The sequence below is a fragment of the Aedes albopictus genome, chromosome 2 (assembly GCF_035046485.1).
Source record: "Aedes albopictus strain Foshan chromosome 2, AalbF5, whole genome shotgun sequence".
Lineage (NCBI taxonomy): Eukaryota > Metazoa > Arthropoda > Insecta > Diptera > Culicidae > Aedes > Aedes albopictus.
In genome coordinates, this window is record NC_085137.1 from 464687266 (window position 1) to 464714402 (window position 27137).

The 27137-nt window shown below is 41.7% G+C and overlaps 2 protein-coding genes across 2 annotated transcripts; both read left to right on the forward strand.

The window, feature by feature from the left end:
- The first annotated feature begins 251 nt into the window (after positions 1-251).
- Positions 252-18987, forward strand: LOC115254160 (enhanced level of genomic instability 1). Its single transcript, XM_062853980.1, has 5 exons — positions 252-438; positions 510-962; positions 14702-15378; positions 15895-18332; positions 18395-18987. Exons 2-5 carry the CDS (start codon positions 635-637, stop codon positions 18732-18734), a joined length of 3783 nt encoding a protein of 1260 aa, XP_062709964.1. The 5' UTR covers positions 252-438; positions 510-634; the 3' UTR covers positions 18735-18987.
- A 593-nt stretch (positions 18988-19580) lies between these two features.
- On the forward strand, positions 19581-26744 carry LOC109412628 (enhanced level of genomic instability 1). Its single transcript, XM_062848644.1, has 6 exons — positions 19581-20511; positions 21019-21290; positions 21465-21817; positions 22505-23132; positions 23649-26086; positions 26149-26744. Exons 1-6 carry the CDS (start codon positions 19581-19583, stop codon positions 26486-26488), a joined length of 4962 nt encoding a protein of 1653 aa, XP_062704628.1. The 3' UTR covers positions 26489-26744.
- The last annotated feature ends 393 nt before the right edge of the window (positions 26745-27137 follow it).

Below are 27137 nucleotides of genomic sequence, written 5' to 3' on the forward strand. Positions count from 1 at the left end.
AAGTAGCCTTTTCCATATTAAAGTCAATTTAATTGTCAAAAACTTAATGTCATTGATGGTTGCAACAAGGAATCGCGCGTTTACTAAAATGTTTAAGTTCATTTTTAAGTCCCTCTTTTTATAAAACAGCTACTTTGGAACGGCTACTTAAGTAACCGGTGGAATATATGTAGCCGGTAAATACACAATAATTTACCACTGTGCACAGCACTCACGCACACAACCTTACGTTCGGTTTCCAGCGCACCTACCGACATTCATGCACCAACCTTGCGCCCACCCACTTTGACAGCAGTCTCGTTCGCGCCCAAAAAGTGCAGTGCGCGCTGTCATTCTCCGTTCATTGACGAGTGTCCCGCGAGTTGAGTTTGGTTTTGCTGGAACAAAAACAATCGCCGTTTTTCGGTGGAAAATCCGTCGGAATCTCGCTTCCGGGAGGTGAGTTTCGCTCGTCCGGGACGGGCTTTGTAAGCAGTAAAGAAAAATCTTTGATTTTGTGCCGATTTTAGTTGGATTCGACGTGGCAATGATACGCAGCCCTTGATTTGCTGATTGTGTTTGTTGGACTGATGAAAGGTTGCGGAGGAGTGAAGGAGGGTTCAATCAACTACGGATTGTGAATCAGACCATCAAAATGAATGGAAGCATAGCAAAGTATTTCAAATCCCCGAAAGAAAATGTTCAGGAGAAGAGCAAAGATGTTCCGGAACAACAGAAGATTGATGAAGATGGTGATTCGGAGGCGCAAGCAGGGCCGTCGAGTAAGGTAGACGAGGCTCCGTCCAAAAGCGAAGTTGACCGGATGATAGCCGAGAATATGGCATCGGTGTTGAAATCGCTGAAAAAGAAACGGAGTCATAAATGCAGTAAGCGGCGAAAGAACGGGGACCGCAAGGAGGAGAAAGAGCAACCGGATGACGACGGGGATGAGGTGCCAGAAGTTGAAATTGTCGACTCGAAAGGTAAGAAAATATTACGGGTTGGTCATTGCAGGGCTAGTAGCGAGATAGAATTTAAGCTTTTTAACCGTTAGCTATGGGAACGTTCATAAATTACGTCCAACATTTGGGGGAGGGGGGGGGTCTACAAAAGTGTGACAGTACGTGTATTAGGTATAGGGAAAATGCGTTACAAAGGGGGGAGGGGGGGTCTGAAATCCCGGAAAATGATGGACGTAATATTTGAATCTTCCCTATCCTGCCTACCTTTTACGGGTACCTTTTTCGATTGTAGTTCTAAATATTTAATTAGTAATTGAGGGGGCTCGTAGAATTTTGGTAGATTTTTCGGGTATCCCGGAAAGTTCATATGTATTTGAAATTTGCTGAATACTTATTGAAGTATTTTTTTTTTAATTTTGTCAAAAGTTTGTATAATTGTATATTCCTTAAAATTTCACAAAAAATTGAGTTATCGCACTTTATAAAAAAAAACTAGCGATTAGGTTCATTAGGGGCCATGCACAAGTTACGTCACGTCTTTAGGAGGAAGAGGGAGCCCGAATAAAAATTTGCATTAGCCTGACATTTGATTTTGATGTTTATATCAACATCAAGTTTTAATGTACAAGGATTACCTATGTCTGCAGAATCACTCCGGGAGGGAATGATCTACCTGATGGTTTGTTGTAGCAGGGTGAGTTAAAATTCCTGAATTCCTTCGGTAGTCAACATAAAGTTGCTATCTCACGACAAAAGACTGGCTACTCCACGAGCTTAGGTCCGGGCATCAGTTCATTTAACTCCCTTAGGCTACCCCTCCCGTGTATGTGTGTGAATCCCACAATATAAACATGGAAGTTATACAATGTAATAAAACCGAAATAATGAAAGGTAAAATTAGATGGATCTCACCAAATGGATCTCCTGTGCAGGATCTGCTGTCTGCATCCATGACATCTTGTTGCTCTTGTCTAGATCTCGCGTCACTATCGGGGCGTAGATTGGGCAATCAAAACTCCATAATGACCTTCTCACACAGAACATATTTTCCCCTTAAAAACACACAGCCACATGTAATACCCTGGGCTTGGTTTATATCTTCCAGGAAGCATTGATTTTCGTCATATGACCATTGTGCTTTGCAGTGTTGATTGGTTGAACTGAATGTAGATTCAATGGTAAATTTTAAAATCAGATAATTCAATCCTCTGATATAGTGATTCCAATTATACTACGGCATAGTGTAACGGTATGTTGTCGAAATCACTTATGTACCGGGAAAATATAATTCCAAGCTGGTGAGAATATTACCACTGAGGGGGGTTATGAGCCCAGTCAGACCCTTGATGGGACAATAATGTGGGATAGTATATGGGAATACCATTGAAGGTGGTAATAATCTCCGAGGCTTATGAAATCCGACAGGGCGCGTGCATTAGGCTACGGATCTATGCTAAGGGAGATCAGTAGCATCTGTTTGTTATTAGTAGAACAAAATGCCGTTCTATGAAAACGCAGTGTGAGTGATCTCCTATGGTGCTGTAGTACTATAAATGATCTCATTCTCTGTGAATTCTAACTTTGGCTATCTAGTCAGTAAATAGTAAAATTATTAAGATAGCTTAAGAGCTAAGCCTTAAAAGCATACATTTTCTAAATATGACAAGGTTTTGAAGACAAACATGAGATGAGTATCAGATTTTAATCTTTTAATGAGTCATTAGCATAATCGTATGTGAGACATAGGGTCATGTCGAGCAATTGATTCAGTACTACAAATCCACGACAATTTCATTACAAACTATTGGTTTTCGTCAGTCTTATGACGGAAAGGCTCAGCTATGCTGCAAATCCATATATTAGAGTCCGTTCATAAACATATAGACCGATCCCTCATAAAGTTTTGTCCATGCAAAACAAAAATTGCATGAAGTTACAACTTTGCCTCTCCTCATGAAGTATATATGATTTATGAACGAACTCCTAGTTGAATCAAATTAATGGATTTTTATTTCTGGGGCACCCATTGGGTATATCACTTCAATAATACAAATACCGCTAACTCTTCTGTAGTTTTCTGTAGTTACACTATCCATTTGAAGATGTATAGTAATTAGTAGTATTTCATATAACCAATATCTATATAACTTCCTCAATCCTCTTTGTAAGATTTGGTAGATAGTATGACAGCATTGATTGAAACACGAGAGCTCTTATATCATGTTATTATTCGCATGGTTAATTATTTTATGAACAATAATTTTATTGACGAATCCGATTTAAAATATTAGAATAGTAATTTTTATTAAGCCATATTAAAATAATCACTATCATTATCAATGAATGCTATCCACTCAAGATCTTCGCTACATTAAATTTTGAATTACTGGAGGCTTCACTTATTAACAAATTTACAACAAACACGCTATAACAGTATCTAGAGAATCGTGGAGGGTGAGAAACCTGAACTAGTAGCAGTATTCATATAGATTAACAATTATACTCTATTATTTTCAATCATTGCAACATTATACTAATATGTGCGGGCCGCCCATTTGCTGAGTTGTGCGGCCAATTATTCTCTTTCCATTCCAGAAACGACCGTTTTGAAGCAAGAAGTGTCCTAATATCCAACACAAACGGGACTGGTCCGAAACACACAAGATAAGTACAACAATTTTATAATAAGGCACCCAACTCTTTCTACTACTTTGCTAATAGATAATGCAATATGCATACTTCAATATCAATTATTTGTTTGTTTGCGCCTTTATTTATAACACTATTGAAGCATTCGTGTCGCCGCGAAATAGTTTACAATTTATCTTATTCACATTTTTCAATTCACTTTAAAGTATCTAACACTGCTTTTACAATTGTTTATGTAAACTTGTATCTTAATTATGTTCATTATTAATAGTAGTCCGATAATCCAAGTCTAGTAATTTTTTCCCAAGGAATAGAAAGAGTTGGTGTCATAATCAATACAATACTTGAAACTGGAAACTCCTTATTTCCCCCTATGGGCTATAGGGAGGGGCGGGACATTCGAGCCTACTCATCAGTGGAAAGGACTTGATATGCTAATCGGTTTAGCATAGGGCAGATACAAGTCTACTGGTAGACGTATCGCCCAGCGAAACAACGCAGATTGGCCACGGCCAGGGGGTGCGTTGATTATAACAGAATAACAGAAAAACACACAGCCACATGTAATAATCCAGATCACGATGATCTTTGTATCCTGAATTTCACAACTTAATCAGAAACACTAACTAAATCTCGATATTTAGCTTCAATGGAACGACCAGAAAATTTTTATGGGATCTTAACACTGTTTCGCATTTTCTTCATATATGTAGTTCTATTGCTGTTACAACAACATATGCCAGCATTATCGGATTATTCATTTGTTTACACTTTTTTTTTTCAAACTCTAACCCCTACTGTAAATATTCGTTCGTAACAACTTTTAGGTGACAAAACAGCCACCAATTTCCGAGCATCGGAGAAAAAACACATGCGAAGACACAATTATTATTGTTTTATGCATTTACGCGAAATCCACTTTACAGAACCGACTTTTTCGTACACGTAACGAAATAGAAAATCATGCTCCGTGCACTCCTTGTGTGCTGCTTGTGCCGTCTATTTTCTTTCACTATAATTTCCTTTTTCCCTAATGTTACAACACGAAAACTTTATTCGGTTCAGTTTTCCAATATTTGAAAAAAAAACCTACGTGAAACTTGCCAGCGGTGAAAACTTGTTTTTAGATGTGTTTTGATGTACAAAAACGTAAGATTTAAACGTTTTTCTGATGTATGTTGATGTAAAAAACATTAGATTCAGACGTTCCCTGATGTATATTGATGTATAAAAACGTTACATTCTAACGTTTTTTCTGATGTTTTGTGATGTACAAAACGATAAATCTAGACGTTTTTATATGTTTTTTGACGCACAGAAACATGTGATTCGCATGTATTTCTGATGTTTTCAGATGATTTGAATGTTTTCTGATGTTGAACGTTAGAATACATTGCGATTTATATGTGTTTATGCAAGGTAACTTAATGTCATCAGGAAACCAATCGTTTTTTGATGTCCAGAATATGATTCTATAACATTCCCCAGAAAACCATTCCCCAGAATACCAATCCCCAGAATTCCATTCCCCAGAAAACCATTTCCCAGAATGTACCATTCCCCAGAATGTACCATTTCCCAGAAATCCATTCCCCAGAAATCCATTCCCCAGAATGCACCATTCCCCAGAAATCCATTCCCCAGAAAAGCTTAATATACTCTGCTAAAAAGTTTTATTCGATACACAAACAGTAAAATGTTGATCATAATGATATGTTTACCCCGGACAGACATGTGATACGAGTATGATTCCTGTACAACGGTACGCAGTGTCAAGAAAATTCTAACAAGACTGACTTGAACTGAGAGAATTTTCAGTATGGCACTCATTTCAAGCGCAATTGTACAGTGATTCTTGTATCACATGTGTGTCATAAGTATTATAGGCAAGGATTTTAACATTATAGTGTTATAGGCCAGATCGGTGAAGTACTAGATTTGTAGTAATGAGCTGAATTTTAGTATGGTGAGAAGGTCAATTCTCCGTTTCTGCAATGAAATGGTGCAAAAAGCGTGGGTATTATGATTCCTTGCCTAATTTGATGCTGTTTGAGCAAAACTTTGGGCAACAGTATTGTTGTTTTCTCCATTTCTTGCTACATAAACAACATAGTTATCCAAAGTTTTGCTCAAACAGCATCAAATTAGACAAGGAATCATAATACACACGCTGTTTGCACCATTTCTTTGCAGAAACGGAGAATTGACCTTCTCACCATACAAAAAATCAGCTCATTACTACAAATCTAGTACTACACCGAACGTGCCCCATTACGAGCAAATATCTATTTCTTGTACGGTATATGTAACAAATTAAGGTAAAAATGTATACATACATACATATCCATAAAAATATTCTACAATGGTTCAAACGTTTAATTACCATTGTACACAGTTGCATGTTGATATTTAAACCTATCTTGAAAGTTCACAAACTGTTAGTTGCGTTGCTATAAAATGTTTTGTTTTTGACAGATTTTGAAAATTGTCAGCACTTGTTTTACGATGAATAACGTTTTAAAAGTGATGTGCAAAATTTACAGAGAAAACGCATATTCTTCTGATGTTGTTCAGTGTACAAGATACTGAAGACTCAACTGACCACGTTTTTCTTTGCAAACGGTTGGAGGGATCTATCCCAATGGCTGTTTCTAATTATTCGCTTCAAAGGCTCTTCATTCATGCGGTATGAGAAGGGCTTTCATCATTATTCCAATACTATGGAATGGAATAGAAAAAGTGAACATATAAGCAGTTTTAATGCCAACAATTCTAAATATTTTTAATGAAGAAGAGAAAAAGTACCATTGTTTTCCTTTTGGCATTCAAAAACCCAACAATGTTCCTTCTTTTTAAACAATATTCTTCTTAAATTTAAGGCAATTAGTAAATTTTTTAAAGTTATAACTGCTTACATTTTCAACATAGATTCTCCCTTCTTTTCTACATAGGCTGTTCTTTCGAATTGCACTTTTCAGGAAATTATGGGCATTATTACAACCACCGGTGTTAAATTGCTGTTATATTTATTATATATTTTTTTTTCAAATTTCTAAACATCTGTGCTTGTGGTGCCGATTGTAACTAGCCTAAACATTGTAACTCGAAAGAACAGCCTATGTAGAAAAGAAAGGAAAATCTATGTTGAAAAAGTAAGCAGTTGTGATGCCGATAATTTCCTGAAAAGTGCAATTCGAAAGAACAGCCTATGCAGCAAAGAAGGAAAAGTCTATGTTGAAAATGAAAGCAGTTATAATTCCAATAATTGTACCAATTGCCTAAATTCTAAAAAAAGCTTGTTTAAAAAAAGGAACAGTGTTGGGCTTTTGAATGCCGCAAGGAAAACAATGTCACCACAGACAAACAGACGTAACACTTTGAACATTTTTCGATTTAAATTTTAGTCTCGGAAATAGGTTCGCTTAATTCTAAAAGGAATGAATTTGGCCAATCATCAACTAGATGGCAGTAGTGAGCAAACGTCAAACTCAAACAAAAACTATGCGAGCACCGCGAATTGGCAGTTGGTCAACTCTCAAATTTTCAAATAAACCGTTAAATCGATGTACGATGGCAATTATCAGAGTGTTACGTTTCCTTCTTCGTTAAAAAAATGTTTGAGTCGTTATAAGAATTGTTGGCATTACAACTGCTTATATGTTTATCAAAAATTTTCCCTTCTTTTGCATAGGCTGTTCTTTCCAGTTGCACTTTTCAAGAAATTATCGGCATTGCAACTGCTTACTTTTTTAACATAGATTCTCCCTTCTTTTTTGCATAGGCTGTTCTTTCGAATTGCACTTTTCGGGAAATTATGGGCATTACAGCCTCCACCGGTGTTATTTAAAATTGCTGTTATATTTATTTCATATTTTTTCTAAATTTCTAAACACCTGTGCTTGTGGTGCCGATAATTACCTGAATAGTGTAACTTGAAACAATAGCCTATGCAGAAAAGAAGGAAAAAACTACGTAGAAAATGTAAGAAGTTTTGATGCCGATAATTTACTGAAAAGTACAATTCGAAAGAACAGCCTATGCAGAAAAGAAGGAAAAATGTATGTTGAAAAAGTAAGCAGTTGCGATGCCAATAATCATACCAATAGCCTAAATTGTAAAGGCAAATCATGCTTCCCAACTAACATTTATTGTGAATGTAAACGTCAACAAAGCGTCCCTAATACGGCTTGATGCTGAGTTACTGTGTTGTACATATGGACGGAAGCTTCTATACAAGCCCTATACCAATGAATCTGGCGAACTTAATCAGCTTGTACATGCTGTGCGATCAGCTTCTATGCCACCTAGTCATAGCTCTTTTCTCGGCTCCTATGTAACCACTAACTGAATAACATCTTGAGAAGGCGCTTTTTCAGCCTTTTCGCAGCTGTTAAATAATAGTTTTACGGCATCCCCAAACTAAACGATTAAATATAATTAGGTTATGGATACCGTGACGCAATATATGTGGAACTGGAATTATCACATTTAAAATTGAATAATTAAAGTACTTGCCGCTACTTGGAATCGAACTCCCGATCTCCGTATCCACTGGTCCTGATGATGTCCTCGCTGCCACACTGTTATATATAAATAACATAGAAAATAGCCCGTTTTGTTTTACTCCAGACAAGGCTTCATAATTGTGCCACAAGAAACCTTACCCAACTTCATCTTGCTGTAAAAGCTTGTGAAACGTCAAACGCAATAATGTTTACATTGAACAAGCTGTGTGGTTGCGCCAAAAGAGTCTTCTTCACAGCTTCTAGCTGAAAGAGTGTTCTTTAAACGGCTACGAAGCGCTGTTGTTTTGTGTTTTGGCAACATTACAAAACGTACTGTATAAAAGCAGCTGTTGTAGTGGCTGGAACTCTTACTCGGTTTGCACATCTTCCGGCAAATCTTCCGGCATTGAATTAAAGTGCAATAAGAGCAACCCAAATAATTTCACAGCGCATACATGGATAGCTGTAAAGAATTTGTGTAGTAGCTATATATCCCGCTTAAAGTTTGTTTTGACAATGTTTATATCCGACAAGCCGTGTTGGTAAACCAACAGTTTCTTTATTACAGCTTCTAGCCGTAATGAAATCGCATAACGGCCTTTAAAGCGCTGCTGGTTTGGGGTTTTGTCAGTATAATGAATTGTACTGTATAGTAGCAGCTGTTTTGTAAGTGGGGACTCCTATTCGATGTGTTCAAGTTTTCACATCTTCCGGGAAATCTCCCGGAGTTGGAATAGGGTGGAGTAAAGGCAGCCCCAGTGGCAAGCAATGGATTTCTGAAAACCGAGTTTGGTAGCTGTATGGTGCTTGTTTTGCAGTCGTGTATTAGCTTATGATTTATATTTGACTAGCTTTCTTTTTATTCAGCGTTGACTGCTTTTACTCGATGTTTACACAACAGAAAGCAAATGACTGAAGCTTATAGCGCTGAAAATGTTAGTTGGGTTATTTCCGAAGTTTTTCTTGTCAAATAAGAATTTTTGGCAGGATGTTTCTTCCGGTGATTTTTTACGAACAAATATTTGATTTTTAGCTATTAATATAAACCATTCAGAATTAAAGCAATAGTTTTATTTTTTTCTGGGGAATGGTACATTCTGGGGAATGGAATTCTGGGGAATGGAATTCTGGGGAATGGTACATTCTGGGGAATGGATTTCTGGGGAATGGTACATTCTGGGGAATGGGTTTCTGGGAAATGGTTTTCTGGGGAATGGTACATTCTGGGGAATGGAATTCTGGGGATTGGTTTTCTGGGGAATGGTTTTCTGGGGAATGTTATAGAATCCCAGAATATTACCCAGAACATCAGAACCTGATGTTTTCAGATGTTTTTAGATGTGAAAAAACATTAGATTTAAATGTTTTCTGATGTATGATGATAACGTTAGATTCGAACGTTATTCTAATGTTTTTCGATGTAAAAAAACGTAACATCTGGTCGTTTTCAAATGCTTGTTCATGTACAGAAACACTACACGGAGAGACCAAACTACCCAAAAGTGAGTTCTTTCCACCCAACTTCGGGGTTGCGTGTGTCAAGCCAATTTTGAGTTGATGGAATCGATGTTTTTGTTGGGTTGTTCCCGCTTGCTTCCATGTGAAAAAAATACCTAATTTTAAGTTTTTTCCACCCAACCGAAATTTTGACTAGGTTGTATTCACTCAAATTTGAGTACTATGCTAGAAACTCAGTGTTGGCTTGACGCACGGAACTGCAAAAGTTGGGTTGTTTCTCTCTTCACTCTCTGACAACAATAGAAAGAGCGCATGAAAAGGGAGATGAAAAAGAACTCAAAATTGAGTTTAAAAGTACCTAATTTTGAGTTTTTCAGTTTCTCCGTGTATATTCCCAAGTTTTTCTAATGTCCTGAGATGTTAACTTGAATTTTTAAGTGTTGTCTCTACCGTTTGCTAAAGGGGCACATTAGGCCCAAAGAGAGTCACCATGTGGTCCGGTAACCCTCTTCAAAAAATGCATATCAGAATTTTCGATATGCGCAATACACGAGCCGACACTTCCCTTTAGATGACAGGAGAACCAAGTTTGTTATCGATTGATATTTATTTATTTATTTATTTATATTTATATCTTCGTGGTTTAACGTTAAAATCTGATATCATTACGTTTATTTCGATTTTTTAAGTACATCAATTTACTTAACCCTTTGGAGCCGGAGGGGTCATATATGACCCCAACATAGAAACGGCTGTATAAATTCACCCATACGATAAAACAGAATACTGTATTCGGCAAAGTTGTTGCAAATTGAGTCCTCTATAAGGGAAAAATTGGGATATTTGCATTTGGGACTACATTGATAACCTAGAACATCCTGAACACCATGAAATTTGGAAAAACGAAATAATTGACATACCAGTTGTTCTAAAAGCTAAACTTGGATGGGGGTTTCGTTTATATGTATCCATTTAGCCTTCATCAAGGATATCGAAAGGTGTTTTATATTCTGGGATGTTCTAGGTGTTCCAAACTGTCCTGTAGGGAAGTCCTTCAAATCTACAAGAATAATTTTATGTATTTCCGCAACAACTAATAGCATTGCATGAGATACTGGGATCCGTCAAGCTATTGACATTTACAATGTAATTTATAGACGCTATAGGGATATTCCAGGTCAGCCAAACTACCTTGGAGTTCAGGACTTCAGGTCTACACTCGTAACAGTATCCATATCTGTTATACTGAGAAACGCTACATAATCATCCGCAGTTACTGGAGCAATCTGAAGTCTTATTTTTTATTATAAACCTTTGGGACATTCAGGTTCGTCCAAACTGTTCTATAATGAAGTCCTGCAAATCTACAAGAATAACTTTATGTGTTTTCGCCATAAATAATAGTATTGCATAAACTGCTGGGATTCGCGAAGCTCTTGAAATCTGAAATGACATTTAGAGACACTACAGGGATATTCCAGGTCAGCCAAACTTCCTTGGAGTTCAGGACTTCAGGTCTACACTCGTATATCTATCTACACCATATCTGTTATACTGAGTAACGCTGCATAATCAACCGCAGTTACTGGAGCAATATGAAGTCTACTTTTTTACTCTCCTTACACCCATAAAAAGGGTATAAAATTCGCTCGAAAAACCGACTTTCGATCCGAGGCCCGGAGGGCCGAGTTCCATATACCAATGAACTCAGCTCGACGAACTGAGCAAATGTTTGTATGTGTGTGTGTGTGATGTGTGTATGTGTGTATGTGTGTGTGTATGTGCGTTACAAAAAAAGGCACGCACGTTTCTCAGTCGTCTGTCAACCGATTTGAATTCTCTTGGAAGCAAATGAAAGCTACTACATCCTAGTAGAACGCTATTGATTTTTTTTTTCGATTGGACGTTTGGTTACCGAGATATGTCTCGAAGAGTACTTATGAGTCATACATCTAAACTTTTTAAGATTTTTGACCAAGTGTATCATAATAAATATTTTGGCCGTTTGTTGATCGATTTGGGTTCTCTTGGCACCAAATGAAAGCTACAGCATCCTAGTAGATCGCCCAGAAATTTTATTTTGATTGGACATTTGGTTACAGAGATATCTTTCGAAGAGTACTTAAGATTTATACAACTAAACTTTTTGAGATTTTTGACCAAGTGTATCATAATAAATATTTTGGCCGTCTGTCAACCGATTTCGGTTATCCTGGCACCAAATGAAAGCTATAAAATTCTAGTAGAACCCTATACAATTTTGTTAGGATTGGACATTTGGTTACCGAGATATCTTTCAAAGAGTACTTAAGAGTAAGGTTAACTTTTTGAGAGATTTTTGACCAAGGGTACCATAATAAATATCTCAGCTGTCTGTCAACCGATTTGGGTTCTCTAAGCACCAAATGAAAGCTACAATATCCTTGTATAATATTTTCTAGAACTTTTGGTCCATCACACAAAATAAATATGTTAAATACAAATAATACAACAATAGTTTTAAATAAGTGTAAGAAGGGTTCTGTTCACCGTAGGTGGATTAAATCGGGTTTTTATTATAACCCTTGGGGATTATGATATATCAATAGCGGTGACTGGACCAACCTAAAGTCTACTATATATTTTTATGAACCTTTGGGACATTGAGGGTCGTCCAAACTATCCTGAAGTTTAGCTCTTGATAGTAACAGTAGTTAGTCTCACAATGAACTTTAGACTGTAATCGGTAATGATAGTTTTGAGATATTCCAGATCAACATCACTACACCGGAGACCATAGCTTCAGGTCTAGACTTGTGATAATAGCTTTTGCCACTACGTTAAGGTGTTACATAATCCACTGTACTTACCAAAGCAGTTAGAGGAACAAAACGCGTTGTTATATATTTTAGGGATAATATGGGCTCCTTACTATTATGAAGCTTAGATGATAAAAATACCCACTGTAACTTTCAGAAGACTTGTTGGACATGATAGATTACAAATCATAGCTTTCAATGAAAGAAGTTACCGTTACACTCGTAATCTTTAGGATCTAAACTCAAGAACAGTTTAGATGACCTAGGATATCCCGACTGATCTGATATTGTCTATTTACCTTTCAGAAAACTTGCTGGACATGATAGATAACAAATCGCAGCTTGGTATAATGAAAGCAGTAACCGTTACACCCGTAGACTTTAGGATCTTAACTCAAGAACAGTTTGGATGACCGAGGATATCCCAAATGATCTGATACTGTCTATCGATATTTCTGAAGACTTACTGGACATGATAGATTACAAATCGTAGCTTTGCATAATGAAAGAAGTTACCGTTACACCCGTAGACTTATTGATCTAAACTCAAGAACAGTTTGGATGACCTAGGATATTTCGATTGATCTGATGCTGCCTATTGAATTTTCAGAAGACTTACTGAGCATGATAGATTACAAATCGCAGCTTTGTATAATGAAATTAGTTACCGTTACACCCATAGATTTTATGATCTAAACTCAAGAACAGTTTGGATGATCTAGGATATCCCGAATGATATGATACTGTCTATTGAATTTTCAGGAGACTTACTGGACATGATAGATTACAAATCGTAGCTTTGTATAATGAAAGAAGTTACCGTTACAGCCATAGACTTAAGGATCTAAACTCAAAAATAGTTTGGATGACCTAGGATGTCCAGAAAAAATATTCCGCATAATATTCTACCGTTTTTATACTATTGAATACCAAAACTATAGAAAAACGTAGAAAAAACTCCAGAAGAAAGCTTGGAAAAATTCCGGCTTCAAAGGGTTAAGCATGACGTTGGCGTATAATGTAAGATTAGAAGATAACGTTTTTGAATGCATTTTGATGTTTATTCACATAACGACTTGGCATAACATGACGTTTGCTGTTAATGTAACATTAGAAGTAAACGTTTTTGGGTGTTTCCTAGTTTTTATGAGTACGTCTTTCAACATCAGTACGAAGTTAGGTTAGAATGTAACATTAGAACCCAACGTTTTCATGTGTATCCGCATTTGAAAACGTCTAGATGTAACATTTTTTACATCGTAAAACATTAGAAAATCGTTTGTATCTAATGTTTACATGCATCAACATGCATCAGAAAACGAGTCAGAAAACGTTTTAGTCTCATGTTTTTGCACATCAAAAACCTTCCGTGAACATTTAAATCTAATGTTTTTGCAAATCAAGAAATGTCTGAAAACATCAGTTTGTGATGTTCTGGGTATTGTTCATGACATCAAAAACATTTGATTTTCTGATGTATGTAAATCGCAACGTAATCCTGATGGAGGGGACATCAGGGAACGTCTAAATCTAATGTCCTTGATTTTTAAAGAGTATATCGTTCAACATCAGCACAACATTAGCCCATAATGTAACATTAGAATCTAACGTTTTAAGAGGTATCTTGATGTTTATGAGAACATCAGTTTACATTACATGACGTTACTTTTTAATGTAACATTAGAGCCTAATGTCTTATACTTGCATTATTATACATCAGCATGACGTTACAATTTGATGTAACATCAGAACTTAATGTTTTCGGATGTATCTTGATGCTCATGAGCACGTCCTTTTACATCAGCATGACGTTACATTTTGATGTAACATCAGATCCATAACGTTATCTTGATACTCATATGTACATCGTTTTACATTAGTATGACGTTAGATGCTAATGTAACATTAACGTCAGATGCATTGCCACGTTTTCATATGTCAAGCTGAAGTCAGAGTACATTAAAGCTACAACATAAAACGACAGTACCAAGTGTAGTGATGTTGTTTGCTAATGCTCAGCTACACCTCAATTTGTATTCGGGGTGTCGGATTTTCTGGATAGTGGATGTAGAAGTTTGAAGATTGTTGCTCTTGGGAGAGAATTTCCCCACCTTGAGTGTTTGGTATGATACAGGGAGTTGCGGCTACGTAACAACCATGTTTCGGTCACAACACCAACGTCTATATCGTGTGGTTCCAACAATTAAATAATTGATTAGAAGGATGAGAGACTATTCGCTCTAATGCGTAGTGTATAGCCGCCAATTCGTATCCTTTTAATAATATTAATTTTTAGAGTAAAAAAACTAATTATATTATATTATATTTAATCGTTGTTCTGTTTTTGTAGATCCACCCAGACGATCACCCCGGAAGACACACAAACAGGATTCGGAGCAAGAGAAACCCAAGGAAGACCCACCTGGCAAAAAGATGAATGCTTTCCAGTTGATGATGAGCTCCAGAAATAAAGCTATCGGTTCGAATTCTCCCGGCAAGGACGATTGCTCTGGTGGAGAAATTTCCAATCCGGAGGAATTGAAGAAGCGAGAAGAGAAGGTAAAACGAAAGTTGAAACTTGAGGAATGGGCCGACCGTAAGGGTGCTGGAAAACGTAAGCTGCAAGAGGAAGCGGAGGAGGAATTCATCGCGCATCAGATGAATCGTAGGACCAAGCGACTGAAGAAGTTGATTCGGAACATGGAAGTACCAGAGGATGACGAGGAAGGGGATGACGTGGAGATGGTAGAGGAGCCAAAAGTGTCTCCAAGGAAAAAGGGAAGATCACCGAAGAAGGAACCGGCACGACAGATAGCGGAACAACGTGGCCGTAGAAGGTTGTCTTCCGACGATTCGAAACCATCGACGCCGGTGCCGGAAGAGCATGGCGAAAGATCTCCCGGTAAAAAGTCTGAAGGCGATGAGTTTGTCTGTAAGCTCAATTCTCCGTTGAAGAAGAAGGACAGTCTGCTGGGGTATTTCAACAAGGTGGACAAGTCGCCGGAGGACGCGAAATCATCACATGAGGTAAGAGGCAATAAGTCTAAGCAATCGGGTATGGGTGATTAACTTTGTCGAAACTGTAATGTAGAGCTTGATCAATGTATTTATCTAATATATAGAACAATTTTGAACCAACCTTTGCCGCTAGTTTGTATTTGATAGTATGTAAACCCACGGGATAGGGGTTGTCTGGAGCTTGTGGTTGTAGTAGTGGTAGTAATCAAGGACTCTTGCTCAAGTATTGCTTGCTTACTTTCCATACGGTGAAGTTCTGGTCCTCTGATGAATCAGCGGCTGCAAAACCAGTCTGAAAGCTTTTCATGAAACCACTTTTTATTAATATACGATGATCTGGGGCTGCACTGGGATCACTCGGAATATTGTTAATCCTTTCCTGTGTAAACTTTTATATTTTCTTGAACAAACCACGTCATCTGAACTAGAAATCTACAGTAGAGCAGATATTTTAAGACGACCACATCATCTGTGCTAGATTTGTAGTTTCCTGCCGAATAAACGTAAACGTACTTCGTTTTCCAGACTCCTCCAACGCCGAAACGTACGGGGCGTCCTCGCAGGACTACGGTTGCGATCGATGAGGACGTTCCGCCGCCGGAAGTAGCAGCCGTCGTCGAGATTCAAGCGGAGGAGCACCAGAACGAAAACGAAAGCCCACTGAACACCAGCAGTAGCACCGGACGTCCTCGGCGGGCATGCGCCGGAAAAATCATAGACTATGCCGTGCTGAATGGCATCAGTCCGGAGAAGGAATCGTCGTCCGGACGGCGTGGTAGGAAGTCTATTGGCACTCCTTTGAAGATAGTTAACGCGAATTCGCCATCCGACGGAACGAAGGTAGGTAAATCACCATCGGTGAGAAGTTTGGACGTGGATCCGGATGGAACGCCCAAGTCAACACGGAACGTTAAACTGGCTCCACTGTTTGTAAAGAAACCTGTGGAAGACCCAGAGAAGGTTCGTGCTCGGCAAGCATTCTTGATGTCCGGAATCCCGGAAAAGATGCGACTGGAGATTGAGAAGCAGCGATCGTTTGAGGAATCAATTCTGAACGAATCGCCGGTATTTCCACTGATCAGTCACGTCCAGCAGCTGGTGTTTTCCGGTAGGGTGGGTGATCGGTCCCCGTTACGAAGTGTTAAAATTAGGGTTAAACCGGAATCGCCGAACGAGGCGGCCGTTCCTGAAAAGGAAAATGAGTTTGAATTTGCTACTCTGAATGATTGCGACGATTCCGTTGTGGAGGACATCCTGGCCAAGCTGATTGGGTATGGTGATTCAGAAGAGGCTTACAGTTACGTCCTACCCAAGATCGGAAATGTGAAGGACATCGTTCGGGCGTGGAAGCAGAGCTACTCACATTTTCCGGTGTTCAAATGCTACAAGCAATTCAAAGCCATGTTCGAAGAACATCTCGAGGAAAGTGATCCTCCTCCTCTTCCTTCGGGACAGCGGAAGGGTCGGAAGCTGGAAGAGGCAATCATTTTAGAGGATAGTGTGGAAATCGTTGAGTCCAAATATGAAAATCTGAACGGGGAACTGCTCTTTACGGAAAAGTACAAACCACTAATTCCGGATCATATTCTGGTCAATTGTCAGCCGGCGATTGCGTTGAAGAAATTTCTCTCTAGTTGGAAGGAGGATCGTGCTGGAAATCCGTACGATTCCGAGGATGACTTCGAGATTTCCAACTCCAGCATGTCGTCCACCTCGAGTCAGATCTTGAACCACGTCGTACTGGTGGGACCACCTGGATGTGGCAAAACCTGTAATGTTTACGCCGTGGCCAACGATATGAACTTCAACGTCTTGGAGATTAATGCCAGCAGTCGACGGAAAGGTAAGATTATCCTTCAGGAGCTGCAGGAAGCTACACAAAGCCATCAGGTCCGCAGGAAGGACGAAGCTGTGGATATTTTCAAAAAATCCCGGAAACCATCGAAAAAAGAAGCTCGCCAGGTGTCCATCGATTCGGAAGGCTCTTCTGGATCAAAGAAACTTTCGTTGATCCTGATAGAAGACGCCGACATAGTGTTCGAACAGGACGAAGGATTTATCACGGCCATCAATCAGCTGATATCCACCTCCAAACGCCCTATCGTACTAACAACCACGGATCGGAACTGTCCCCACCTCTCCCGATACATCTCGAACAACGTGATCCGCTATGTAGCCCCAGGAATCGCCCATGTTGCCAAACTGCTCTCCATCATGTCCCTCGTTGAGAAAGTCCACCTGGATCAATCGGAACTGGCCCGGTTGTACGCCTTCAATCGCAAGGACATCCGGAAAACCATCAATGAGCTCCAGTTCTTTGTCCAAAGTGGAGGCGATCGAAGTCTCGCATCGGAACAGACCGCTCGCGTGCAAGAGCCGGAGCTCCGGATTCGAGAAGACAAAATCCCACAATCTCTATTGGATGACGACGCGTCCCGGCAATCCAATGCTTCCTCCACCAACTCGGATGCCCCTCCAGCACGGAAACACACCGCCTTGTTCCGGCTATTCAGCCGGAACCAAAACCAGATAGAACTGATACGGTTCCCCGTCAAGTTTGACAATCTCTGGTGCAATATGGAACGGGTTCTGCGACAGCCCCGTCCCTTCGCGCCCACTCCCTCTCCCGCTGTAACTCCTAAGCGAAAGCGGGGTCGATCCACTGCCTCAGCGCCCAACGTCAAGGTTCCGACTAAGGACCACAGTCTTACAGAACTCGAAGAGCTGGTATTCTTCTATGAGAACATCTCGACGGCTGCCCGGATTCAGAGGGATTCCAGGACACACGTGGACCCAGACCGCTTGGTGAACCACCTGGAGGAAGAGATGGCACACGAACTGGTGGAAATCTCCTGGGAACGGTGGTTCGAACCGGAACCGGAATCCACACCGCATGATAAACGACGTAGCGGAGTAGGTGTCATGTGCTACGATAGCCTGAAGCAGTTTGATGGCGAAGATTGGTAAGTTATAGTAGAAAATTAAAGTTCTCATTTCCTCATGTGAATTTCTTCCCCTCTTGCAGTCAAACCATCTCCTCCTACATCGGCATCAATCCCGTGCGAAGCCGATCCACGTGCTGTGACTATGAGCCCTACCTGCGCACAATATGTCGCTGCGAGCGGGAACGGGCCCGAGTGGAACGACGAGGCAGCCGTTTCTACCATTATTTCCGGAACTTCACCAACTGTAGTTCGCTGGCCAGCCTGGCAAACAGTAACACCGGTTCCAGCATAGCGTTTACAACGACTAGCTTCAGTGTGGATCACTTCGACGCGCTGAGCACTCGTTTCGAGCAGGAATACCCGACCGCGAATCCAACCTCCACGGAAGGGGCGACCGATTCATCCGATGGGAGTCGTTAGTCATATGGTGGAATGTGTTGTGTATGTTACAATTAGGACAAACAGTGGCACGAAAGTACGCATCTTGATTTGGCTTACGTTTCGAACTAACGTTTTTTTAGCATTAGATAGTCATATTTATTCCAGAAAGTAAATTTTCTCAATACGTCACAAAAAAAATCGGTAGTAATAATCTTCACAGCTGTGGTGTTTCATTGTCAATGCTTCATGTACCGTTATCATCAGAGAAAATACATCCATGAAATCATTGAAATGCTTGTTTGTTTTGCTGCTCTATACATAGGGGCCGTTCATAAACTACGTAGAAGGGAAGGGGGAAGGGAGGGGGGGGGGGGGGTTCTGGTCAAAGTCTACGCTCCATACAAATTTCAAATTTTTTGTAAGGAAAAAAAGTCTACGGAAGGGGGGGGGGGGTTGAGATGGCCAAAACTTGGTCTACGTGGTTTAAGAACAATGACACTCGATTCGGTAGTAGACACATCCCTATTGTTTAGCGTGTAACGACATCGTTGGTTCTTGCTACTGATTTGCTTCACGCAATCAGATCAAGGTGAAACTGCGCGCGTTTAAGCGTTCCCTTAAACCCAAGAAACTGGCCATCGCTAACCAACGACCCGCCTCGTGCTCCAGTACAAATGTTGCAAACTACAGCTCGAAGTTCCCGTTCATACTCCGAAGTGCTAACCAGCGCCAACACTGATGCAGTAGCAGATGACACAAACGATCTCTTCACTCTGTCTGAGTTCATGTGCCTAGCCAGGGACCTTTTCGCTCGACTAAAAGGATGTCGCAACAAAGAACAGCAATTCATGGCTCTCTCTGAGCTAATGATTAAATATGTGTACCATGTCTAATCCACAAACTCTGCGCGTGGTGAACTGGAACAGTCGATCTGTAGCTAATAAGAAAATGGAGTTTTTCGATTTCCTGGATCGTTTCAACATTGATGTAGGGATAGTCACCGAAACGTGGTTACGTCCCACGTCATCAATCTTCCACCCTACGTACAACTGCGTCCGGTTCGATCGTCCACCCAGCGAAAATGAAAGAGGAGGAGGGGTACTAATCGCCGTCCGACGAGGAATCAAGTTTGTCACAATGGACATATCAACTAAATCGATGGAGTGTGCCGGCATCTCTATCCCCACGGAAAATGGCCCCAATGTTCACTTCATAGCGGCCTACTTTGCCGGAATGAAGACACCATTTGACTGGAGCGACTACCGTACCGATTTGAGGAACATAATGAGAAGCAACGAACCGCTGTTTGTGGTTGGTGATTTCAACGCGCGACACCGACAATGGAATTGTCTGAAGGCCAACAAAGCAGGAACCATACTTAGGAGTGTCGCTTCGCAGTACAATTTCTATATACACTACCCAGACACGTTTACTTTCCACCCAACTGGTCGCGGCAGACCATCCACACTGGATCTCGTCTTGTCGAACAATTTGATCGGCATGACGAAGCCAACAACTCAAAACGAATTATCGTCCGATCACCTACCTGTCACCTTCGACGTTCGGCTCGACGCTGAGCCGACAGAATCAGTGCCTACGTTCCGGTGTTATCAACGAGCCGATTGGAGGAGATTCCAGCGTGTGGTGGATTCCAAGATAGATCTGTTGCACCCAACCTACGCTACCTTACACAGTGAAGCCGATGTTGACCGAGCGATTGACAACTTTACTCAAACTCTGTTGGAAGCTGAATCCGTTGCGGTCCCGTCGGTCATCGCCCGTGGTTATGATGCACCAAGTATTTCCAATAACACACGTTTGTTGATTGCACTTCGGAATCGCCGTCGTCGTCAATGGATTAGGACCAGAGACCCTCTCTACAAACAAATTCTCCAATCGCTCAACTCTAGAATCACAGAAGAATGCAACCAGATCCGTTTTCGAAAATTCAGAGAAACTCTTCAAACGCTGGAACATGGGAGCAACCAAATGTGGAAAATAACAAAAGCTCTACGGAATACCTGTAAGTACAGCCCACCACTTCTTGATAATGCCACACTAGTCGCCTCTCCAGCATTGAAGGCCAAAGTACTCGCCGATAGCTTTGCCAAATTCCATACTAATTCGATGGTAAGTGACCCAACTACCGTTGAAAATGTAACCCGCTCTTCGGAGTACATTGACCAGGCGGTCCCTGAGCCCGACACCTCATACATAATTCGCCCAAAAGACGTCAAAAAACATATCCGCAACTTGAAGATTAAAAAAGCACCTGGAGAGGACCAAATTAGAAACGTTTTGCTAAAACATCTTCCCCGAAAAGGCGTGATAGTACTGGCTAAACTCTTTTCGGCATGCTTAAAAATTTGCTATTTCCCCTCTCGCTGGAAACACGCCGTTGTGATTGCCATCCCCAAGCCTAATAAAGATGCGACGCTCCCATCCAACTATCGGCCGATTAGTCTTCTTTCCTGTCTAAGTAAGCTACTGGAAAGGTTCATCCTAGCTCGCATCGAAGCGCACCTGAGCACTGCCAGTATTATCCCGAACCAGCAATTCGGTTTCAAGAAGGGACATTCTACTTGTCATCAGTTGGTAAGACTAGTAAAACAAGTTCGTTCGAATTTCACTCAAGGCAAATCGTCTGGAATGATCCTCCTTGACGTGGAAAAGGCGTACGACTCTGTATGGCAGGAAGCCATTCTTCACAAAATGGTACAGGGCAATTTTCCCATGTCTACAATGAAAATTGTACGTTCTTTTCTCAAGGAACGTTCGTTTCACGTAGCTGTAGATGGAGAAGTCTCGGACCGTAAACAGATCCCCTTCGGTGTGCCTCAAGGAGCAGTACTCAGCCCGATCCTGTACAACATATTCACAGCGGACTTGGTGATGATCGACCACGTCCAGTACTACCTGTTTGCTGATGACACCGGCTTTGTTGTATCCCATCGAGACCCAACAGTTGTCGTGGACAAATTGCAACAAGCTCAACAGGCCCTCGAATCGTACCAGCAGCAGTGGAAAATTAGGATTAACCCCAACAAAACCCAGGCCATCTTCTTCACCAGGAAGCGCAGTCCAAGAAACCTACCTCAACGGGAAATTAGAGCTAACGGACAGTCAATTCCCTGGTCCGAAGCTGTGCAATACCTTGGTGCTACGCTTGACCAAAAAATGAACTTTTCTCAGCATATCTCGAACAGTCTGAAAAAGTGCGACAAACTTACAAAAACATTGTATCCCATGGTCAATCGTCGATCGGCGCTCGATAGACGAACGAAGCTGCTCTTGTACAAAACAGTTTTCCGACCTACACTAACATACGCCTTCCAAGCGTGGCACACTTGCGCTCAAACCCATCGCATGAAAATTCAACGAAAACAGAATCGTCTTCTTAAAATGATAATGGACCTGGAATTCTTGCACCCCACTGACGATCTACACCAACAAGCTGGAATCGAATTGATCGAAGATTGGTTTCATCGGCTTCTCCCTAAATTCATCCTCGGATGCAGAACCTCGGATAACCCTTTGCTTTTAGACCTAGCAGAATAGAGCTGTGATATAGTTTAATATATAGTTTAAGTTTTTCCTCCAACTGTCCCCTCCTATCGCACTTACGAAGGTTTTTTTTTTTTCAAATTTTTCCTTTCTTCAAGAATAATTAAAAATAAGCAACTATAATTTCTAGAACCCAAAATGTAGCTCAAATCACTGCTGTCAGGACAATCCATCTCAGTGCGTAACTAAATGCAACAATATGTAATAGGATAAGAATTGAAATAAACTGAATTGAATTGAATTGAATTGAAACCCAAGGAAGACCCACCTGGCAAAAAGATGAATGCTTTCCAGTTGATGATGAGCTCCAGAAATAAAGCTATCGGTTCGAATTCTCCCGGCAAGGACGATTGCTCTGGTGGAGAAATTTCCAATCCGGAGGAATTGAAGAAGCGAGAAGAGAAGGTAAAACGAAAGTTGAAACTTGAGGAATGGGCCGACCGTAAGGGTGCTGGAAAACGTAAGCTGCAAGAGGAAGCGGAGGAGGAATTCATCGCGCATCAGATGAATCGTAGGACCAAGCGACTGAAGAAGTTGATTCGGAACATGGAAGTACCAGAGGATGACGAGGAAGGGGATGACGTGGAGATGGTAGAGGAGCCAAAAGTGTCTCCAAGGAAAAAGGGAAGATCACCGAAGAAGGAACCGGCACGACAGATAGCGGAACAACGTGGCCGTAGAAGGTTGTCTTCCGACGATTCGAAACCATCGACGCCGGTGCCGGAAGAGCATGGCGAAAGATCTCCCGGTAAAAAGTCTGAAGGCGATGAGTTTGTCTGTAAGCTCAATTCTCCGTTGAAGAAGAAGGACAGTCTGCTGGGGTATTTCAACAAGGTGGACAAGTCGCCGGAGGACGCGAAATCATCACATGAGGTAAGAGGCAATAAGTCTAAGCAATCGGGTATGGGTGATTAACTTTGTCGAAACTGTAATGTAGAGCTTGATCAATGTATTTATCTAATATATAGAACAATTTTGAACCAACCTTTGCCGCTAGTTTGTATTTGATAGTATGTAAACCCACGGGATAGGGGTTGTCTGGAGCTTGTGGTTGTAGTAGTGGTAGTAATCAAGGACTCTTGCTCAAGTATTGCTTGCTTACTTTCCATACGGTGAAGTTCTGGTCCTCTGATGAATCAGCGGCTGCAAAACCAGTCTGAAAGCTTTTCATGAAACCACTTTTTATTAATATACGATGATCTGGGGCTGCACTGGGATCACTCGGAATATTGTTAATCCTTTCCTGTGTAAACTTTTATATTTTCTTGAACAAACCACGTCATCTGAACTAGAAATCTACAGTAGAGCAGATATTTTAAGACGACCACATCATCTGTGCTAGATTTGTAGTTTCCTGCCGAATAAACGTAAACGTACTTCGTTTTCCAGACTCCTCCAACGCCGAAACGTACGGGGCGTCCTCGCAGGACTACGGTTGCGATCGATGAGGACGTTCCGCCGCCGGAAGTAGCAGCCGTCGTCGAGATTCAAGCGGAGGAGCACCAGAACGAAAACGAAAGCCCACTGAACACCAGCAGTAGCACCGGACGTCCTCGGCGGGCATGCGCCGGAAAAATCATAGACTATGCCGTGCTGAATGGCATCAGTCCGGAGAAGGAATCGTCGTCCGGACGGCGTGGTAGGAAGTCTATTGGCACTCCTTTGAAGATAGTTAACGCGAATTCGCCATCCGACGGAACGAAGGTAGGTAAATCACCATCGGTGAGAAGTTTGGACGTGGATCCGGATGGAACGCCCAAGTCAACACGGAACGTTAAACTGGCTCCACTGTTTGTAAAGAAACCTGTGGAAGACCCAGAGAAGGTTCGTGCTCGGCAAGCATTCTTGATGTCCGGAATCCCGGAAAAGATGCGACTGGAGATTGAGAAGCAGCGATCGTTTGAGGAATCAATTCTGAACGAATCGCCGGTATTTCCACTGATCAGTCACGTCCAGCAGCTGGTGTTTTCCGGTAGGGTGGGTGATCGGTCCCCGTTACGAAGTGTTAAAATTAGGGTTAAACCGGAATCGCCGAACGAGGCGGCCGTTCCTGAAAAGGAAAATGAGTTTGAATTTGCTACTCTGAATGATTGCGACGATTCCGTTGTGGAGGACATCCTGGCCAAGCTGATTGGGTATGGTGATTCAGAAGAGGCTTACAGTTACGTCCTACCCAAGATCGGAAATGTGAAGGACATCGTTCGGGCGTGGAAGCAGAGCTACTCACATTTTCCGGTGTTCAAATGCTACAAGCAATTCAAAGCCATGTTCGAAGAACATCTCGAGGAAAGTGATCCTCCTCCTCTTCCTTCGGGACAGCGGAAGGGTCGGAAGCTGGAAGAGGCAATCATTTTAGAGGATAGTGTGGAAATCGTTGAGTCCAAATATGAAAATCTGAACGGGGAACTGCTCTTTACGGAAAAGTACAAACCACTAATTCCGGATCATATTCTGGTCAATTGTCAGCCGGCGATTGCGTTGAAGAAATTTCTCTCTAGTTGGAAGGAGGATCGTGCTGGAAATCCGTACGATTCCGAGGATGACTTCGAGATTTCCAACTCCAGCATGTCGTCCACCTCGAGTCAGATCTTGAACCACGTCGTACTGGTGGGACCACCTGGATGTGGCAAAACCTGTAATGTTTACGCCGTGGCCAACGATATGAACTTCAACGTCTTGGAGATTAATGCCAGCAGTCGACGGAAAGGTAAGATTATCCTTCAGGAGCTGCAGGAAGCTACACAAAGCCATCAGGTCCGCAGGAAGGACGAAGCTGTGGATATTTTCAAAAAATCCCGGAAACCATCGAAAAAAGAAGCTCGCCAGGTGTCCATCGATTCGGAAGGCTCTTCTGGATCAAAGAAACTTTCGTTGATCCTGATAGAAGACGCCGACATAGTGTTCGAACAGGACGAAGGATTTATCACGGCCATCAATCAGCTGATATCCACCTCCAAACGCCCTATCGTACTAACAACCACGGATCGGAACTGTCCCCACCTCTCCCGATACATCTCGAACAACGTGATCCGCTATGTAGCCCCAGGAATCGCCCATGTTGCCAAACTGCTCTCCATCATGTCCCTCGTTGAGAAAGTCCACCTGGATCAATCGGAACTGGCCCGGTTGTACGCCTTCAATCGCAAGGACATCCGGAAAACCATCAATGAGCTCCAGTTCTTTGTCCAAAGTGGAGGCGATCGAAGTCTCGCATCGGAACAGACCGCTCGCGTGCAAGAGCCGGAGCTCCGGATTCGAGAAGACAAAATCCCACAATCTCTATTGGATGACGACGCGTCCCGGCAATCCAATGCTTCCTCCACCAACTCGGATGCCCCTCCAGCACGGAAACACACCGCCTTGTTCCGGCTATTCAGCCGGAACCAAAACCAGATAGAACTGATACGGTTCCCCGTCAAGTTTGACAATCTCTGGTGCAATATGGAACGGGTTCTGCGACAGCCCCGTCCCTTCGCGCCCACTCCCTCTCCCGCTGTAACTCCTAAGCGAAAGCGGGGTCGATCCACTGCCTCAGCGCCCAACGTCAAGGTTCCGACTAAGGACCACAGTCTTACAGAACTCGAAGAGCTGGTATTCTTCTATGAGAACATCTCGACGGCTGCCCGGATTCAGAGGGATTCCAGGACACACGTGGACCCAGACCGCTTGGTGAACCACCTGGAGGAAGAGATGGCACACGAACTGGTGGAAATCTCCTGGGAACGGTGGTTCGAACCGGAACCGGAATCCACACCGCATGATAAACGACGTAGCGGAGTAGGTGTCATGTGCTACGATAGCCTGAAGCAGTTTGATGGCGAAGATTGGTAAGTTATAGTAGAAAATTAAAGTTCTCATTTCCTCATGTGAATTTCTTCCCCTCTTGCAGTCAAACCATCTCCTCCTACATCGGCATCAATCCCGTGCGAAGCCGATCCACGTGCTGTGACTATGAGCCCTACCTGCGCACAATATGTCGCTGCGAGCGGGAACGGGCCCGAGTGGAACGACGAGGCAGCCGTTTCTACCATTATTTCCGGAACTTCACCAACTGTAGTTCGCTGGCCAGCCTGGCAAACAGTAACACCGGTTCCAGCATAGCGTTTACAACGACTAGCTTCAGTGTGGATCACTTCGACGCGCTGAGCACTCGTTTCGAGCAGGAATACCCGACCGCGAATCCAACCTCCACGGAAGGGGCGACCGATTCATCCGATGGGAGTCGTTAGTCATATGGTGGAATGTGTTGTGTATGTTACAATTAGGACAAACAGTGGCACGAAAGTACGCATCTTGATTTGGCTTACGTTTCGAACTAACGTTTTTTTAGCATTAGATAGTCATATTTATTCCAGAAAGTAAATTTTCTCAATACGTCACAAAAAAAATCGGTAGTAATAATCTTCACAGCTGTGGTGTTTCATTGTCAATGCTTCATGTACCGTTATCATCAGAGAAAATACATCCATGAAATCATTGAAATGATTATTTGTTTTGTTACTTTATGCATCTTGATGAAAGATGAATCAGGATTGGCCTTGAATTCTTTCCGCTGGAACTTATCTTCGGGGAACGCACCTTCCAAACTAACAATAGTAACTGTATAACACTTTACAAGAACTAACACTCTTGTTATATTTAATAACAGTAAAAACATTAGTTGGGGTTTTCCATCACAGCTTCTCTTCGTTACACCTGAAAATCACCGACGAATTGCAGACTGAATTGCAAATCACCCACGTTTATGGGCGAACCTCTTCTATGGGAATTCCTAGTAAGACAACTTTGGGAGAACTAATTTTTGGTTTGGAGAAAAAAGCTTATTTACTGTCGACTACCCGTGACTGTTACCTCGAAAACTAGCAATCATATAATAAA